The following is a 20,325-nucleotide window of genomic DNA, read 5'->3' as shown; positions in this document are numbered from 1 at the left end:
GTTAATGAAAAAAAGTGGGGGTAGGGGGAGTGATCAAAAACAAACTTCACTAAAAGTCGATATGAGCAGATGACGGGGTGCTTCTCTTTTCTCCTCTCTCGTTTTTCCTCTCTGTCCATTAATTTCCATGATTTGTCGAGCAAGCAATTTTTATTTTGTTTGATCTTGACTGGAAAAAGAATGTATAACTTTTAAAAAACTTTGTTTGCCTATTTTTTTTTCATATTTTCGTTGTTTCAATTACCTAATATAAGGCCTCAAAATACAGATTTTTTTTTTTTCAAAAATTTCTCGGGAGGAGAAACCCCCGGACCCCCTGAAATTATGGATGTTCTACATCCGACTTAAAGGGACACCCTCGTGTTATCCTCACCACTACAAGGTGAATAAGAAAAATAATAAGAAATTAAAATAAAATAACAACAGTCCAAACAGTGGAATCGTTAAAAATCGAGATAAAAAGTCTTCTATGTTAACATTTTTATGCGTTTGGTGTGTCTATAAATACTATATGATGTGTGTGTTGGGCAATGTGCTAATCTGGGCCCCTCCCGAAAAAAATTTCTGGATACGGCCTTGCGTCAGAGCTACGTGTCGTTATCGGCTGTGTCAATCATCCGCTTCAATACTTGCACTTGTGCTTGCTTGCACCCCTACTCGATGAGATAAACTCTTCCTCGAGCCGGCGTAGGTTGCAGTCCTGCAGTGTCTGTCGGGTTGAACCGCTAGTGTCACAACGTGTTTCTTTCGACTGCTGATTTTTTCACCCTTGATATTGAAGAGCTACTAGCTACTTTATCAACAGAAGAATGTCCAACAAAGATATTGCTGACGCAATGAAGAGATTTTTTCAGGTAAAATTTAGATTTCTTTCAATTTTGTTTCTAAATATGGTTCACTGTATAAAAATTCCGAAACGTCACTGATTTCTTTCAAGTAAGGTTTTCAAAGGTTTACTTTTACACCAGTTTGATGTGAACACAGAGCGAAAAAGTTTCATGAATCGTAACAAGTTACGTGATCGCCGATTTTACACTGGTGAAACATATTTTTAGCCCCAGAGATGAGATTTTTCCGGCTTTTTCTGTTGGCTTTTTAAGCCTTTCCTTCCTTTTTTGCCTCTTTCAAGCCTTATTTTTCTCAAAAATCGGGGAAAAAAAAGGATTTTTTAAAATTTTCGGTGTTCGATTTTTATTTTTTCTCTTTTCCCCCCCTCGAATCTTCATCCTCCGCGATATCTGCCAAAAGCGTACGCTTTGGAATAATACCAACGACGTCAAACACGTGCTGCGACGAATGTTGCATGCCTCGTTTGAGATTTCAATCTTTTTGCATCCTGCGAGTATTTCAATTATTTTTAATATTGGTTTGTTTTTTACTATGTGCTACCCTATATCTGCTTATTTTATTCATCATTTCAGTAATATTTTTATCAGTTTAACTTGTTTTAGAAAAAATGCAAAAGTTAATAAAAAAAATGTGGCTTAGAACCCACTATCTCGAATTGAAACTTGGCATGGTGTTAATTTTTTTGAATAGTTAAGAAATTGTAAAAAATATTTATGGTGAATATCTAATAGTTTTGGCTTTACGGCCTGTTAAAAGTTTTGAGATTTCATGATTAATGAGGCAGCTGCAAGTTGTTCTTTTGATTCCGAAATTGTATTAGTAAGTTTTGAAAACAAATTTTGGGTTCCAATGCAAGGGAAAAGATAACCAATCGTTTATATACGTAAATATTTATTTATTTTCAATTCTTACTATGAAAAGTGTGTTCTACCACATAAAGAAATTTTAGATTTTTCTCATTTTTCTCTCTGTTGTGAATTTTTACATAACAAACAGACTTAGTTTTACAATTTATGTTCTCACTCATTTAACACTAAAAACTCAAATGTTTTTAATGAAAAGATGTATTTTTCTATGAAAAGTAAAAGTTGACACTTATTGTGTAATGCAGCTAAGATTGACCTCTGACTCTCCCAACTCTTTGTTCAAGGACTCAGGGATTAGAAATTGTTGCCTCTTTTTCAAAATTTAGTTTTATTTAGGAATAAATACTCTTGCAAGAAATGGTACAATGCAGCAATTTGTATAAAACTATGACTTATACTTAATGAATTACGTACTTTTCTCCGCACACACCCCACCTCTCAGCCGTAGGTCTTAGGTTCCACCGCCCGGGGGGTCCGCGTAGCGGGGGCGGTCGATAGTCGTATCATGCTACGGACGCGCTTGATGCTTATTGCGCCGGGGAAGGTCCCCGTGCTGGGCGTCAACCCAGCTGGGAGTTTACCCCTTAATGTTTGAACCTTGCTCACCATGAGATACAGTATGTCTCCCCGTACCTCGTTGGTGTGCCATGGTTCCCTATGAATTACGTACTACCTTTAAAACTGGTAAATTAGCCATTTTTGTTGAATTTTAGAATATCATGGCTTCTAGGTTCGATTTTGATGCAGTTTTGGATATCATATCTTTTACGAAATTTTTTTGGATTTTCTCCTTTTTGCTCTCTGACCACTCTCATCCCTGAATCAGGCTTCTTTTCTTCTTCGGTTTCGTTACGGCATCTCCGGATTGACTGCGCCCAAATCAAATCCGAAATTCAATCTCCGAACAATGCAGCTCTGTAGGAATGCCGAACACAACGGCCAGAACCAAAGTGTCCAACGAACAGAGGATCCGAGGGACAGAACGTCCGGCGGATATAAGATCCAGCGGACGTAAGGTCCGACGGACTAAGTAGCATATTAATCAGGTTTTCCATTCGAACAAAGTATTCTATTTTAAGGGTGTACCCCAGTACCTCACCTCAAGACAAGATGTAGACCTGTAGATATGTCCCATTAAAAATGCAACAAAAAATTTTCAGTGTACCAAGTTACGGTTTCCCTTCTTTCATGCATGAGCATGCAACAATTCGCAACTTCAACAAACTATAGGAGCACTGCAGCCGCCGTCTAATGGCGAATGAAAAAGGTAAAACAAACGCACGCGGTAGCGTAGAAAAGCCTAGTGATTTTTGTTTGTATGCATGACCTCTTTTTTTTTTTTTTTTGAATTAATATTTAAAGTCTTGTGGATATTCTGGCCCACGCAGAAAGAAAAGAGAATTCAATAAGCATTGCTAAATGTTAGAAATTAACGCAAATTTCGTAGTTGTAAGCAGCCATTTCCCCGATGTTGAATTCGATATTTATCAATTCTTGATGGAACTACATTTTCATTGCGGCCGTAATAGCACCAGGGCTGGATTAGCCATAGAGCAAAAGTAACAAATGCTACGGGCCCCGCGCCATGAGGAAAAAAAATAAACTACTTTCCCGCTCTTTTACCTGTTTAAACTTCTTCCTCTCTCTTTTTTTTATTTTAAAGTGCAGACCCGAAACGTGTACGGGATAATAGTATCCTGACCTTTATCACTGTGTGTGGGGGGGGGGGATCTTCTTGCGTATTTTAGAGACGGTAGGAGCCAGCAAACTAACAACGATAGGGAACAACCAATGCCTAATCTAACTCCACACGTAGGCCTTTTTACTCATCTAAGGCACAGGGGACCAAAAAAAAAAAAAAAAAAAAAAAATTGAACTACCTTTGGAATGTAGTTTTGTCAATTAGGTTTCGACTAGAACCACTTTACCGTCTTCCAATCCTTTCCTTTTTATATTTACTTAGTATTTATTCAGAATTTATTAATTTTATTCAGAAAAACTCAGGATACGCAGTTGCAACTAAAATACAGCTTTGTGTTGCTTATGTCAATCTGCGACTTGGGCGGGCAACTATAGAGACGTTAAAAGAAAATAAATAAAAAATAAAAAGCTTACAAATAATTTTGTCAGATAGGTCCTTTTGTTCTGAAAGAGGAGATTATTTTGAATAAAGCGATTATACCTGGTGGTACCCTTTATCAAATGCTAAACGATTTTACTTTCGCGCTTACCAGTAATAGTCAAACTGCATTTCATCAAAAATTGCTTCATGATTAGCAGTCAAATTTTCATACATTCAGGTTTTGATCAAATACGGGGCTCTACTAAATTCAGGGGCCTTAGGCCATAGCTTCGTTGTCCTCTTGCAAACCCACAACCAATTTATGTCTGGATTTTTTTTTTCAATAAAAATATCGTAGCAAAAATCATAGCAAAATTTTGAAAAAATATCGGGGTCAACGAATGATGTTTCAGACTGCATACATGTTTAAAAACGAGAAATATATCTAAAATATTGTAATGAAAAGTCGCATCAGTAACTCCAAATGTCTGAAGGTAAAAAACAAAATTCAAACAAAAATTTATCAAGAGATTCAGGAGTCAGGGTATTTAAAATTAAATAAAATGGGGAAAATGTTACAAAATGCCATCTTAGTCTATAATAGTGAGAAAAGTCTACTGAAGGTGCAAATGTTCGTATCTTTAACTAATAAAAATATTAGGGTGGAAACTGAAAATTTCTTTTGGAAAACCTAAAAAGTTAAATATCTCAGAAATGTCTTTGTGCTAGGTTTTTATTTTTTTTTTCAATTTCTTGAGCCGTTTGGCCCCTTAAGGACGTGGGGCCCCACCGCACTACGAGGTCTGCGGGTACGCAGATCCGGGCCTGATAGTAGAGCAGTTTTCCACAATATTTGTCTTGAAAATAAATGAAAGATGGTGTAGCAAAGAAGGGGGTAAGGAGAAAGTCAACGAATCTAATCCATCTCTTTTGCGGTCTATGATTTCGAAAAATTTCCATGAGAAAGTACCCTTCCCCCTCCATCATTTTTAACGATCACCTAAAATTTATTTTTTGAACTTCAACTCCGAAAATTTTCCGGATTTCCGAGGAGAGTCCCTTAGGAAAAGTTACCAGCAATGACCTACATTTCCGTTTTCAACACTTCAATTTCGAGAAATCTCCAGGCGGGAGCTTTTGAACCCCCTCCTCCAAATCACCAAAGATCGTATAAAATTACCCTTTCAGAGTCTACAACTTTGAAAATTTTCGGTTTAAAATTGTGTTTGTTTTTAGAATTATAAATTCGAAAATTTTCTGGAGGGACCTCCTTGAACCCGCTCTTTCCTCTCTTCCTCAAACTCACGAAAGAAAATCTACAATTTCATTTTAGACTTCAATTCTGAAAAATTGCCTGGAGATGGAGAGGGCCGTTGTAAATCCAATTTCTTTCCCTAACCTTGCTTAAGATAGTACAATCGCGTTTTTTTTTTGACTTCAGTTTCAAAAAATCTCAAAAAAGGGCCCTTGAATTTTTTCTCCGCCTAAGTCATCAGAAGTCGTTAAAGTTGTGCTTTTTGAATCGAAATATCGCAAAATTTTCCAGGGGTAATTTTACGGAACTCTCGGACCCCCTTTCTTTAGATCGTCAAAAATAGCGCTTCTGACATTGAAAATTTCAAAAATGCATCGTGATGGGGAAGGGCAATATAAGGTGGTCATAACCCTCATTAAGCTCTAAAAATATATCTATATGTATGTATGCATGTATGTATTATAAGTGCATTCCCCGTCTTCATGGAGAAGTCCACTATTGTTTAAGATCCATTATCTGTAAGAATCAGGCAGTTTAGGGCATTTGTGATTGTTGACATTTTTAAATTTCTTTATTTTTGCAAATGTTGTTCCTTATCATGAATGTAATATTTGTGCAAAATATGAGCTTTGTCTGCCTTACCGTTTTTGGGAAATTAATTTTTTTAATTTAGGGGGCGTGGCACATTTTTGCGTGTTTTTCAAATCTGCAGATTTTAAAGTTCTTGTCGCTTTAAGCGCCCCAATAATGACATGGATTTTTAAATTCTATTCTATTATATGGTCTTCTTAGATACTATTACAGTTGTCAAATTGGTGTCACTACAAGGGCGACGGCCACGAACGCCGTTTAAAAATGATCGAAATTGAATTTTTTTACTACATTCAATGCCAATTTTCTCAAAGCGCCTTCATGATGGCATCAACGTTTTTACATCAATTCCTAGCTACACTTGCATACATCAAAAATGTGTAATAAAATTGGTGTCACTATAAGGGCGCCAGAAGATATTAGAACTTTTATGTGATAAATTTCACAAAAATGCAAATGTTTAAAATCTAACCACTACTCTCGCTCTCATAGCAGAGATCTGAAACTAATTAAGTTTGATAACCAACATGTTCGTCTAACATATGAAATAAAAAAATTGGTGTCACTCTTATTACTTTCGGAAATATAATCATTCGAAATTAGTATGTTATGGAGTTATTTAAAAAAAGACTTTTCTAATTCCAATGGCTTTTTGCATGGTTTGTTTTAAACTTTAATATAAAATTACAGTAGTGACACCTAAAATAATATGTTTCTAATGCTTTTTATAAAAAAAGCTTCATAAAAAGCATTAGAAACACAGTAAATCGATATAGGTAGATGGACGTATTGTGTAATGTGCATTATGGCTAAAATAGTCGTACTATATTTTTTCAACCATACTAATTTTTTATCTGTTATTTATACTAAAAATGCAACTATTTATAACATAATGTCTTAAATAGTGATGAACATACAACAAAGAAAACATAAAGTATCAAATCACCCAGTTTCAGAAAGACGGTTATCTCTTATTGATATCTGGTAATTTTGTAGCACTAAAGCTTGGGAAAACATGGTATCCTGGAGAAATAGTAGAAGTTTACCATTTGCAAGTAAAGGTCAAATGCATGGCAAGAAGGACTAGAATAAATAAATTTATTTGACTGCAAAAAAGGCGAGTATTGGTATGATAATCTAAACATATTATGCACAATAGATCCACCTGTACCTATATCAAAACGAACATTTTCTATTCAAGATAAAGACGCTCTTACTGCCCAAAGCTGTTTATGTAAAACGTTGCTTCTTTGTAATAAATTAAAAATAAATATGTTCAAAACACTATCTGGATGTGATAAGATTAAATTAACAAAATACATAAATAAACAAATAAAATAATTTTACAAAAATAATAAAATAAATGAAAAAAATGCACCACAACATACTAACTTCGAATGATTATATTTCCAAAAGTAGTAGGAGTGACACTAATTTTATTAGTTTAAATGTTAGACAAACGTGTTGGTTATCAAATTAGATTCAGATATCTGCTATGAGGGGGCTAGTTGTATTCAGATTAGCAAATGGTCAACTTCTACTATTTCTCCGGAATATCATGTTTTCCCAAGCTTAAGTGATACAAAATTACCTGATATCAATAAGAGATGACCGTCTTTCTGAAACTGGGTGATTTGATTTTTTATGTTTTCTTTGTTTTAGTCTACGTCATCCTCAAATTATGTTTCATATTCTGAACGCTCGCTATATAATACATTATGTTCATCACTATTTAAGACATTATGTTATAAATAGTTGCATTTTTATATAAATAACAGATAAAAAATTAGTATGGTTGAAAAAATATAGTACGACTATTTTAGCTATAATGCACTTTACACAATACGTCCATCTGTACCTATATCGATTTCCTGTGTTTCCAATGCTTTTTATAAAGCTTTTTTTATAAAAAACATTAGAAACATATTATTTTAGGTGTCACTACTGTAATTTTATATTAAAGTTTAAAACAAACCGTGCAAAAAACATTGGAATTAGAAGTCTTTTTTTAAATAACTCCATAACATACTAATTTCGAATGATTATATTTCCAAAAGTAATAGGAGTGACACCGATTTTTTTATTTCATATGTTAGACGAACATGTTGGTTATCAAACTTAATTAGTTTCAGATCTCTGCTATGAGGGCGAGAGTAGTAGTTAGATTTCAAACATTTGCATTTTTATGAAATTTAACACATAAAAGTTCCAATATCTTCTGGCGCCCTTATAGTGACACCAATTTTATTACATATTTTTGATGTATGCAAGTGTAGCTAGGAATTGATGTAAAAACGTTGGTGTCATCATGAAGGCGCTTTGAGAAAATCGGCATTGAATGTAGTAAAAAAAATCATTTTCGGTCATTTTTAAACGGAGTTTGTGGCCGTCGCCCTCGTAGTGACACCGATTTGACAGCTATAATAGTATCTAAGAAGGTCATATAATAGTATATAATTTAAAAATCTATGTCATTATAGGGGCGCTTAAAGCATCAAGAACTTTAAAATCTGCAAATTTGAAAAACACGCAAAAATGTGCCACGCCCCCTAAATTATAAATTTAATTTCCCAAAAACGGTAAGGCAGACAAAGCTCATATTTTGCACAAACATTACTTTCATGATAAGGAACAACATTTGCAAAAATAAAGAAAATTAAAAATGTCAACAATCACAACCTGCCTGATCCTTACAGACAATGGCTCTTAATAACATGCAAAAACAAGGGCCCCTTGATAAAATTTGCTACAGGCCAGGGGCGTAGCTAAGGGGGGGGGTTTGGGGACGACCTCCCCCCCCCGAAACGTTAGTCTCACAATAAAAAAAAAAGAAGAGAGAAGAGAAAGAATAAAAAAGAAGAAAAAGAGAAAAAAAAGAAAAAAAAAAGAAGAAAAAGAAAAAAAATCAAAACGACTTTTTCTGAGCAACAAAGGTCAAAAATTCACTCTACTCCACCCCCTCCCCCAATGACATTGAAAATCTGCTCCATGTGTGACCCTCAAGCATAAAGACGCCTCCCTCTGATGCGACAATTTTTTGATAATTGAGTGAAATTTGACACTTCGCTTTAGAAATGAGATTGATTTGTTAAATCCACGTATATGCAGCCTATCTTTCTCATAGATTCAGCAAATTATTGAATATGTTTAATTTTATGAGCCGCGCAGTGGGAATATTGCATACAGTCGAATCTGTATGTTTCGAATTTCACACTAAAGAAAAAATCGAGATAAAGAGGTTTTGAGATACGGGGGCTTTAAGAAACTTTTTATAGAAATTTGAAATATGATGGTGAAAATTTGAAATTGATACTAATGACAATTTTTGCTCTTGATTAAAATTCCTCTTTATTAGTTTTGTTAGGTATGTATTCTATTATTACATTCTTAAGTGCTTTATTGCGAGTTTAAGGAATCATTTTGACAGTAAAAGAAACTTTAAGCATATCTTTTTCAAGAAAAAGTCCTTTATTGCTTTTTGGTCCCTGATTTTTTTTTTTTTTTTGGATTCATAATTTATCCTTTTGAGGTTAGCACTTGCTGCAAATCTATCTTGGCCAGTATTCTACGATTTTCCTTTTTTCATCACTTGATTTTATATTTTCTTTTCACTGCAGTCATCTCGGTTTTCTAAGGAATCACAATTTTAAGAAAGAGAGCAACCAAAGAACAGTACTAATCCAGATAACAGAGCGAAATGGCTTTTAACTTGAATGACCTTTAACCATGAACTTGAAATGTTCATTTTACATGTCAAACCTGTGAATTTCACCCCTTTACTCTTCTTCCAAGAAAGTGCGCGAAACGACTGTCCTTTGGTTAATCTTCCTGGAAAGCCTACTCGTGGAACGCATTTCTCCATTTTTCTTTTTCCACTGCCTCCTCAGCTCTTGAAGACAATTCCTCTCTTTCTGAGTTGAAGAAAATATTTTTGTTTGCTGCTTTAAAGATCATTAGGCTTCGAATCCGAAAATGATAGCATAACCGGAATTCGAGACGATAGAGGTTTTTGTTGGTCTGGTCTCGTGTGTGTCATAGGTCATAGTCAAAACGACCTTTGCTAACCAGAGTATCCATTGCAATCACATTGATTTTTCAGCCAGTATTTACTGCGTATTTTTTTGGAAACGTACAGTCTGTTTAAGATAGTACATTCTAAGTAAAAGCTGTTGCATAATGAAGCGAGCAAAACCGATAACAAGCTTTTTTAACCCAAAGAAAAAAATTAAAATGACGAAAAGGATTGCTCTAAAAAGAGAAAGTTGACGTCGTCTGAAGAAAACGAAGTAGTCTGCAAAGCAGCATTAGTCCCATCGTACCCTTCTGAAGGTAATTTTATTTTAATTCACAAGAAAAACTGCATAGCATTACAAGAATAAAATGTTTAAAAAGGAAATGAATCTAGATTATTTCTATTAGCTTGGTTTGCTTTAAAAAGTAGAAAATAAAAAAGACTTCCGTTTATAATACTCGAAAATTGCTGTTGCTCTCCCAAATAGATATTTATGTAAATTCTAAAGACTTGAGATGAGAACAGATGATATGCATTTGAGCGAACAACTTTCTACCGCCTATATTTCTTCCCTAACTTTTTTTTTATTCAAATTTTATTAACTGCTTTAGAATTAGCATAAATGTAAATATATGAAATGCAACATATAAATATAACGATATGAAAAGCAATTTCATTTTTTGCAGGTTATAATTCAATAAGTCTTTTTTTTATTTTATTTCATACTTTTAGTGCAAACCAAGTTAGTAAAAATAGTCTTTATAGTCTGACCGACCACCGATGAGATTGAAAGTCAAACATCCAGTTTACAGGCGGAAATGGAAGTATCTATTAGCTTTCAGGGATGCCAGCTTTTGTAGATGTGTGTTAGCCTCTAAACTAAGCAGTCACACTGAAATGAACGGAACACGCTCATCAGATATTTGATTTCCCCCTGATTCGGATAGACTGGTTTTGACAAGACCGTTGCTAGATAATTTCACTTTAAATTAAATGGAGGGAAAAGAAAAAAAATTTGATATTTCCATAACAAAAAAGAAAAAAAAAATCTTTGCTTTTGTTTTGTTTGACACAAGTATTGGAATTGGGGCACCCCATTCCAAAGTATGTAAGATTCGCCTCCCTCTTATTTTTTTAATACTAAAAAATTTACACACACATTTACACATTTATATATATATATATATATATATATAAGAAGTAACCCCCCCCCCCCCCCCGAAAGTCGGGTCTAGCTACGCCTCTGCTACAGGCCCCGCACTGGCTTAATCCGGCACTGATAAGGGAGGCAAAATATCTCAGGTAGCCATCTTTGGTCTTTGGATAAAAGCTCACATGGGAGCATAGGGGACTTTTCAGGATTCGTTCTACATATGTTCAGGAACTTATCCTGAAAAATTCAGCTAATTATAAATTTGTGGTGCATCGACTATTTTTCACCTAAATTTGCTGAGCTATAAGTACACTGTAAAATGTAATATTTCAATGCTGATACTTCCTTCTGAATATTAATTATGTATGTATGAAAATGTTCACGTTCTTAGGAACAAATAATTGAAGTAGGGAAAAAGCGACTTCCAAAATATTCCGTGTTTATTGTTACGATTGGTTGATCAAGTTTAGGACTTCCCTCGCACGAAAGCTCACAACTTTACGCGGCAATAAAGTTGTTTCATTTGTTAGCTAGACATGAAAATTCTATCATTAAGAAAGGAATTCCATTTTCAGTATATACTTTAAATTTTATTAAAAATTCCTTCAACAGCAGTTCTTGTGAAACAACTTAATTTTTTCTTTCTCTCTCTTTTTTAAATAGAACCTCCCAGTACTTGATTCAGAAGATCCACCAGAAGACGAAGAAGGCAATGGTTACGGTACAAAAACTTATTGTTATGATTTTAATTTTTTTTTTTCTGCTTTTTTTTTTAAATTGCTTTCTAGATATAAAGAAAGTGGGCTTCAGAAGTGTTGCTGCTAATTACTCCGTTTCTCTCCGTAGAGTGTTTTTAAAATGCGCTTAAAATAAAAGGACAGTGATGAAGCAAGTCATATTTTAAGTGGGATTGTATAACAATCTAGACCAGGGGTCCCCAACCTTCTTGTAACGAAAAGCATATTCTCGAATACCGGTTGGATGGCAGCACCATTATTTTTTTTCTCAAAATCTTATCTATAGTCATATGTTCAGGGGTCTGTCCAGGATTTTCACAGTCCGTTTTTTGTGAAAAATGAGTTTATTTCGTGAAAAATCAAATAATTAAAAAAAAAATGTTAAAACGAAATTTTAGAATTTAGAGATGGCACAAACTGCATCATTTCAACTTAAAGTTGAGTGTTTACCTCTTCTATGTTGAAAACATCATTCTGCGGTGTTTTTCTATTATTTGGCGGGGGGGGCATCGCTCTCTCAAGTATCAATATTTATCTAACATTCTACATTATGTTAAATTATACGAGAAATATTTCTGTACAGTATTTTAAATAATTGTAATAATAATAATAAAAAAAAAAAAACTCAAAGGGTTCAGAATTTAACTTTTTGACCCAAGACACTGTTAAAAAGCCCAGAATTTCGTTTAAAACTTATAAATTCCGTGATTTTAACAAAAATAAAAAGATTTTATTTGTTTACCTTTTAACAAAGCGTACTAAACATCAAAAATTCGAAAAATCGAATTCCCATAGCGGAGAGAGATTGCAATTCTCAAAGTGAAGGCATCAAAAGTATAAAAAACGACTTGCAAAAGAAATATTTTTGATAAAATTGTTTTAAAATTGCATTTTAGAGTCTTATGATAAACATATCATTGATATCTGTGGACACAGTTGTAGCAAAAAAAAAAAAAAAATCACAACCATCGATTCAGCATTTTAATTTTTGACTCATAAAAGAAAATGGAATTTTGCTTTAAAAACTTGAAATGAGCGTTCTAACAAAAATAAAGATACTTTTCATTCATTTGCATCCTAAAAAAGCGAAGTTAGCTTGAAAAAAGAACAAAATATGATTCTCATATCGGATGTTAAAAGATAGCATTTTTCAAAATGTAGACATCTGAAGAAAAAAAACTGTAAGTAAAATAGTTTATTTAAAGTTGATCATCCTTGTGAGCATCGAAAAATCAAAACCATATAATTTTCTCCTAAAATAACAGTTAAACATCACACCGCTCGGTGAAAACGTAAATATTGACAAGCTGGTAAAATGATGAGAATATTAATCAAGTCATTATAAAAGTTTAACGCTAGACGCTAAGTGGCGATAATTTTGAAGTTGGTAACCCTATCTGAAGCGATCATATTTTTTCCCCACCCTTACTGTCCCTCTACAGTTAGTTCTAAGTTCATTTCGCTGATATCTATTATTACTACTGATATATAATTATTACTATTATTATTGTTTATTAAATCATGAGCGGGGAGAAAAGTACTTACCAACGCCTTTTCAGAAAAGTTTACAACAACACCACTGCTAATTAGCTGTGATAAAACAAATGAACAAAATTTTTTAAAACCAAACTTATTTTCAGCTGTTAATTTCTTTCCAAGAAACAAACAACAAGCATTATATTTTCAGTGAATTACCGCCCATTAGCCAGGGCTAAAGCAGAAATACGTGAAATACACCGCCAGCTCAGTCATTTCCAGCCGAGGACTGCAGTTTCGTGCTTATTAGCACTCATCAGCCCGGCATAGGAAAGTGACTGAGCTGGAGATGGAAAACCTCATAAGGAAGCCAAGAGTGCGAAACAAACTGGTAGCTAATATAGAATTAGCAGACCAGGCGAGTGGCCGAAGCAATGGTTCGGTTCAACTCGAAGATTGAACGCGAGGCAAGGTATATTCAGTAAATTACCGCCCATTAGCCAGGGCTAAAGCAGAAATACGTGAAATACACCACCAGCTCAGTCATTGAGGACTGCAGTTTCGTGCTTATTAGCACGCCATAGGAAAGTGACAGGTCACTTTCCTATGCCGGGCTGATGAGTGCTAATAAGCACGAAACTGCGGTCCTCGGCTGGAAATGACTGAGCTGGCGGTGTATTTCAAGCATTATATTTATTTGGCAGTAGCAATTATTTATCGCTTGCAGGAGCATCACAAGAAGGCTGACTTTTGAAGCAATAACTTTTGATGGGAGGGTAAACCGATTTGTAACATAACGCGCGTAACGGGGTCCAGTCATTTGGTCGAAAAAAAGGGGGTTACCTGGAAAATTTTCCGGGAGTTTTGAAAATTGGTTATTTTATAGATTTTGATATGCTCTTTTTCAAATTTCCACTTTGCCACCTCGTATCTTTGCCGCTCGCGCGGCCATATTGAAAAAATGGCGTCTAAAAGCGGTATTTTGACGATATCTCCTTTCTGACTCATTTTGCTACCAAAAAACCATATACAACATTAATTTATGCATTACACTCTCAGAAATGGACTTTCATATTCGACGAAATTTTCTTCGTTTCTGACGAAATCGCTTCCAGGGATATGCTCCGAGCGAACATTTCGTCAAATTGAGGAAACTGCTTTCGTCTCTGGTTTGAAGATGCGAATTTCGTCAAATGTAACGAAATATTTCTTCATTCTAGTTTCGTCAAATCGACAATCATTTTCGTAGTTTTGAGAGTATTAGTTTCGTCAAATTAATTTCGTCATATTTGAGCATGTTAATTTCGTAATTTTTTGAGTTTATTTATTTTTTATTTTTATTTTTTCTTTTTTGAGCTGATTAGTTTTCTTTTTTTTTTTGACAATACTGACGAACCTCGTTAATTCGAACACGCTTAAAAAGAATTACTTCTAAAACGGACTTTTTTGTATTCTCTGTCCCATTGTTTTTTGTTTTTCGGATAAGACGAATTCTGTTAAGAGTAATCGATCTTAATGATCCATTAAAGTTCGTTTTAATGAGGTTCGACTGTATCTTATAAGATTTAGTCAAATCTTTACTTCAGAATCTTACCACCATAATTTCCCACTTTGACGCGCATAGTCACACTCACAGGCCCGTCATTTACGGCGGGTGGGGGGTCATTTATGGGGGTTGACATTCCCCCCCCCCCTTGATTTTTGAACTTTTATTCTTTACGTACGAGAGGCCGTGGTTTTAGTTGGTTCTCTATAAAAACATTGAAGAGTGTACACCTTTTTCCACAATTGGAAAAAAAATCGAAATGACTGGCCTGCACTCCCCCCCTCCGCCTAAAGCAAAAGGCAAGTATTTGTTGAAAAAAGAGACACATAAAAGATGTTAAATTTTTTTTTTATTAATGTAAAAATACAAGCAGACAATTTCTTTAAAATGTAAAAATAATTATTGCAAATTCAAGCTAAAGAACAATGTGAAATGGTATCTGGGAATTAGGGCTTTACGATGCATCGATGGATCGTAAAATACCGATGTACAGTACACCCTACATCATTACACCGGTTTAGAATAAAAACCTCTAAACCGATAGATCGGTGTGCTCCACAAGTTTGCTTACATCCAAGCTTTTTTTTTATCCAAGCAAAAAAAAAAAAGAACGGAAACTCGCATGTTAGTCCGGTCCCATAAACTCCCCATGGTATCTAACTAAAACCCCATAAGGGGGATTTTCCTGCAAAAAAAATATATTTTTTGCCGGATCTTTTCCATATTTGGCACAAAGGTTCATTCTTGATGCTCAGGAATACTCATTGAGCAGTTTTCTTCCCGCTATGGGGGGGAGGGGGGTGGAACAACCCTCATGGGGAATCTCCTTATAAAAGCCAAGTTCTGTCGGATTTTTCCAAATTTGGCACAGAGGTCCTTTGATGCTCGGGAATGCACACACAATGGTTTTAGTACCTCCATGGGGGAGGGGGGGGAAACGCCCATGGGGTTTCTCCTTACAAAAACCAAGTTCTGTCGGATTTCTTCTAAATTTGGCACAGAGGTCGTTTGATGCTCAGGAATTCAAAAAGTAGTTATCGTCCCTCTATTGTGGGGGGAGGGAACCCCATTGGGGGTGCTTCTTATAAAAACCACGTTTTTGTCGAATCATTTCCAAATTTTACACAGAGGTCTTTTAATGCTCGGGAATTCAAGCAGGATAATTTTCGTTCTTCTATGGGAGGGGGGGGGGCAACCCCTCATTGGGGTTATTCTTATAAAAACCAATTTCTGTCGGATTTCTTCTAAATTTCGCACAGAGGTAGTTTGATGCTCGGGAATTCAAGCAGATCAGTTTTCCTTCCTCTACGGGGGGGGGGGGGCAACCCTATTGGGGTTCTCCTTATAAAAAGCAAGTTTTTGTTTGATCTTTTCTGAATTTGGCACAGAATTTCTTTGATGCTCAGGATTTCTCGTTGGGGAGTTTTCGTCCAGCTATTGGAGTCTATTTCTTTTTTTTTTTCAAAAACCAATTTTTATAAGATATTTTAACAATTTGGCACTGAATTCCTTTGATGCTCGAGAATTCCCCCATTTTAGTCCCGCTATGCATGGGGAATCCCCCGCGTGGGTTTTTGTCGGATCTATTCCAAGTTTGGTACATTTGTCCTTTGATGTTTGCGAATTCCCATAGGGTAGTTTTCGTGCCAAATTTGGGAAAATTCTGACAAAAGCTTCGATTTTTGCAAGGAAAACTCCCCTAATCGGGGATTTGCCACCTATAGTTGGAAGAATAATTCAAACTGCTTCAACTACTCGCGATGTAAGTTTGACGATGCATCACGATGCAAAAATTCCTACATCGTCCAGTCCTACTGGGAATATAGAAGTGCTACTTCCTCAGCAGACATTGGGTTCTGGAAGAATAAGACATAAGTTACTTTTATGCAGAGTTACATCAATATTTGCTCAAGAGAAAATTGCTGGGGATTTACTTCTTCATTGCATCGCATAAAAAATTCCAAAAAAAAAAAAAAAAGATTTTTTTAAAATTAATACCATAAATTTTAAAGAAATAGTGCAATAAAATGTACAGCTTTAAGTTTGTATATCTTTGTTCGAAAATTAGATACAGAAAATGAAATTAGATAATCTTGAAAAAAAGCTTACCTTTTTCTTTTTTCAATCGATTATTTGCCTTATTAATTTTGCTTCTATGTAGAATGCTTGTTTGGCAAAATTTATGTTTAATACAGGAAGTGTATTATTGCATGCAGTACATACTTTATACTTTGAAGTACTTTGGTACATACTTCATATTTACCTGTTTGGAACTTCAAGGGAAATTAGGTACCTTTATATAACATAATTGATTAGAACTTTACTGATTTACTAAGATAGCTCCATAAGCATTAATGCAACTATGGCCAACGCTAAGACAGAATTGCAAGTAAGAGATTCATAGGTATGTAATGAAAATAGTGACTAGCGTATCGAGAAAAGTTTACTAATTTTTATCATATACTTTTTATTTTCCTTTCAATTTTTCAATTGAAATTTTACATAGACATTTTACTTTGTCTGCAGCAAAAACCATTACTCTAACTTAAATTTGGACTTACTAGTAGTTCATCTATGAAATGCTTCTGAAGAGAATTCCCTTTATTTTGCTGATAATTCCTTGAGGCAGCAAATATGGCAATAAAATTAATGCTGCATTTATTTCAGCTGTAGAAACTATGTATAATGGAAAAATTCATAATTATCACAAATCAGGTAACACAAATTAACATAGAATTTAGCGTACTAAATGTGAAAATAAACAACAAAGAACGCTTTATAATTGTTATTATTTTCAAACATGCTGCTAACTTACCTTTTTTTTAAAATCAAGGTTACCTTCAATAACTTATTTTAAATTTGGGAAAAATTGAAAAAATATTGAAAATATTTAGCTGCAAAGCACAAAGATATAGCTCTTTATAGAAATTAATATTTTCTTTGTAACTTAAAATGCTTTGTTTTAAATTAATACTTATTTTAATTCATGTTTTATTTTGCAAGTAAAACCTTTCAAAAGAAAAAAAGAAAGAAACAGACTCAACAAATAGTGAAGTATTGATACAACATAAACAAGAGACAGCCGCAGAAGGGGATGACATTACATAAACAACATGGGGTGCGACTTTAATAAGTCCGGTCAACGAGCCTAACAAAAAAAAAGGAGGGGAGGGTATCATTTCCGAACCATAAGCTGATAGCCAGTTTGCATTTATTTTTAACTGCATTAAGCGCTTTTTTTCCTCGATTTTTGTGGGCTTGTTTAAAAGGTTGCTAAGCAATTATTAAAAAATATTTTTATGAACACTTTTGTGAGTTCTTAATACTTTTTGATTATTAATTTCTTCAAAATCATATTTCATTTTGCTATTAAAATATTTTATGTAGTTTTGTTAAGAATTAACTATAGAAGATCTATAGTTTATCCATTTCAAAATATTAATCTTACCTAATGGGTAGAGCAATATTTCATTGTAAATGATAAGTGTTACGTACACTTTTGTGAGGAGCTACTGTATAAATTATTATTGTATTGAATAAAATATTACATGTAGAGTAGAAGAAAAAAATACCAATACTTAGAGAGGGGGTGGGGGCGGAATATTTGTTTAAGAAAATAAAAATGCAGAGTAAAAAAATTTTGAATTATTAAACAAAAACACTTCGTTCACCAGAATTATGTTAGTAAAATTCATGAAGAAGAATGAAAACACATAACCATGCAACATATTCAACGTTGAAATTAAAAGCTTCAAAGTTCTATGCTATTTATCAAGGCGCTGTATTTATTATCTGCGTTGCTGTAGCGACGGTGGAATTTTTTATGTAAGTTTAAATTCGTAAAAATGCTTTGGTCATCTTTGTCAATAGTCTAATGGGGGGAAATAAAGGAAGTACGTTTTCGGAAACAAATGTCAACAAACACACATTTTCATTTGCAAATAAAAAATAACGCTAGTTAAGCCTAACGTGGAGGTGACTCAAAGTTAGTTTATACAGAATTCCAAACCAAATCGAACAGGTCGCTTTCAATTTTAATGTGTTTTAAATCCAACAATAAACACAACACTAAACAAAAATGTAACAATACATAAAAGAAGGCACATTGCACATACAAATTTTAATAAATACTAACCTTCTTTATGAATCCTTTAGAATAACTGCAGTAAAATAATTTAAGGAGCAAGTACAAGACTGAAACGAAAACTCCCATAATGCACTGCAATGTGACGAAATCGGGACGAAATTATTTCGTGAAAAATTTGAGCTTTCTGGTTTCGTCAAATATCACGTGATTCGGTGACGAAAGGATCGTAGAAAATAACGAAATAGTGCTCGAGGATTGCCGAATCGTCAAAATTGAGCGTTTCATTTTTGACAGTGTATATGAATTAATTTACATACAAAATTAAACAAGAAAAAATTTCCTACGATTTATATTATAACATTTTTTCTTTTGGCAAAACAAATAATTTAGGCGTACGAGCGCCGAAAAGTGTTATTTAACAGCATTTTCGCGTAGTTGTTTTTCATGGACTAGAAGTTACACTGGTTCATCGTCTTCAGTACCGACTGAGACGTTGTGGCGAATACAGGGGGGGGGGGGAGGGTCATGTGGTCCCCTACCCCCGCAACCCGCAACAGTATTTGAATGTTTGCTCGAAAAAATAAAAAATTTGATTAAAACCGCATAAAAGGTGGGGGTCATGACCCCCCCCCATCAAAATCTGCGACAATACTTTGTAATCTGTTTTGAGGTTCATTGCATTAAAGTAGTAAACATGACTGCTTGAAAAAAAAAGGAAATGCGGAACCAAAACCGCATAATAAGAAACAGTAAATTTTTTTTGGGGGGGGGGGGGAGGGGGATATTACCTGTCATTTATAACATATGTATTTAAAAGATATAGACAGTAAAATAGCTTTTCTTGAGACAGTTTGTCTGCGGCACTTTGTTCTGGAACTAGTATAATGAAAAGCAACAAAGAAGTGTGACGCCCGTACGATTTTTTTTTTTTTTTTTTGCAACAAATGTAATCAACGATAGTTGATTAAATTTGTTGTATGGTTAAAACTGTATCCAAAGCTGCAGGCATCTCTTCAATTGATAAAACCTTTGAGTGTGTAAATGTTTTATTTTATGTAAAGTCTCTGTAGGTTATAATTTCTTTCTATTGTAATTTTTAGATAGTTTCATCTTTAGCCGTGCTGAGTTTATTTTTAAATGTGCTGTAAATAGTTAATTAGTTTAAATCAGTGTTTTGGATTTAGTATCGTGCAGGAAATGTAAAATTCGAGTGTCGTGTCAGCGGAAAACCTCATTATACCAAGGGTCTCGTAAACTAGCACACCGTATTAGACGGAAACCCTATCGGAAAAAAACCGCATTTGTTAGAAAAAACTACATATAACAGATGTTTCCAATTTATTCCGACTCACGGCACTCTTTGACGAATTACAATTTTTTCACGGCACCCTAACCTGTTTCAATTATACACGCATGTTGAAAAAACTGAAGAACCCCCCCCCCCCCTCCCCGATGAAAACATATCTGGAGTTCCTGTATCAGACTCTGAGACTGCGACGTCTCTGTCAACCTCCAATATTCACAATTGGAATTAATCAGTCGAGCAGTAATTTATCAATTCCGAATTATATTGTAACGGATCCGGTGCGACTTCCAACTTTCTTGAAAGGACGACATAGTTCTTGATTAAAAATACAGGAAATTTATTTACACTATGTACAAGAAAGATCGTCAACGACTGTTAAATTAAT

The 20,325-nt window shown here is 34.4% G+C and overlaps 1 protein-coding gene across 1 annotated transcript in view; it reads left to right on the top strand.

The window, feature by feature from the left end:
- The first annotated feature begins 748 nt into the window (after nucleotides 1-748).
- The window catches only part of LOC129230482 (uncharacterized), a 31,812-nt gene continuing 12,235 nt past the window's right edge, over nucleotides 749-20,325 (top strand). Inside the window, exons 1-2 of the mRNA XM_054864884.1 lie at nucleotides 749-854; nucleotides 11,452-11,509. Of these exons, the coding sequence (XP_054720859.1) occupies nucleotides 810-854; nucleotides 11,452-11,509 (103 nt within the window). The 5' untranslated portion in view covers nucleotides 749-809. The remainder of the gene's footprint in view (nucleotides 855-11,451; nucleotides 11,510-20,325) is intronic.

This window comes from Uloborus diversus, chromosome 9 (genome assembly GCF_026930045.1).
Source record: "Uloborus diversus isolate 005 chromosome 9, Udiv.v.3.1, whole genome shotgun sequence".
Lineage (NCBI taxonomy): Eukaryota > Metazoa > Arthropoda > Arachnida > Araneae > Uloboridae > Uloborus > Uloborus diversus.
This window is presented reverse-complemented; position numbering and strand designations above follow the sequence as displayed.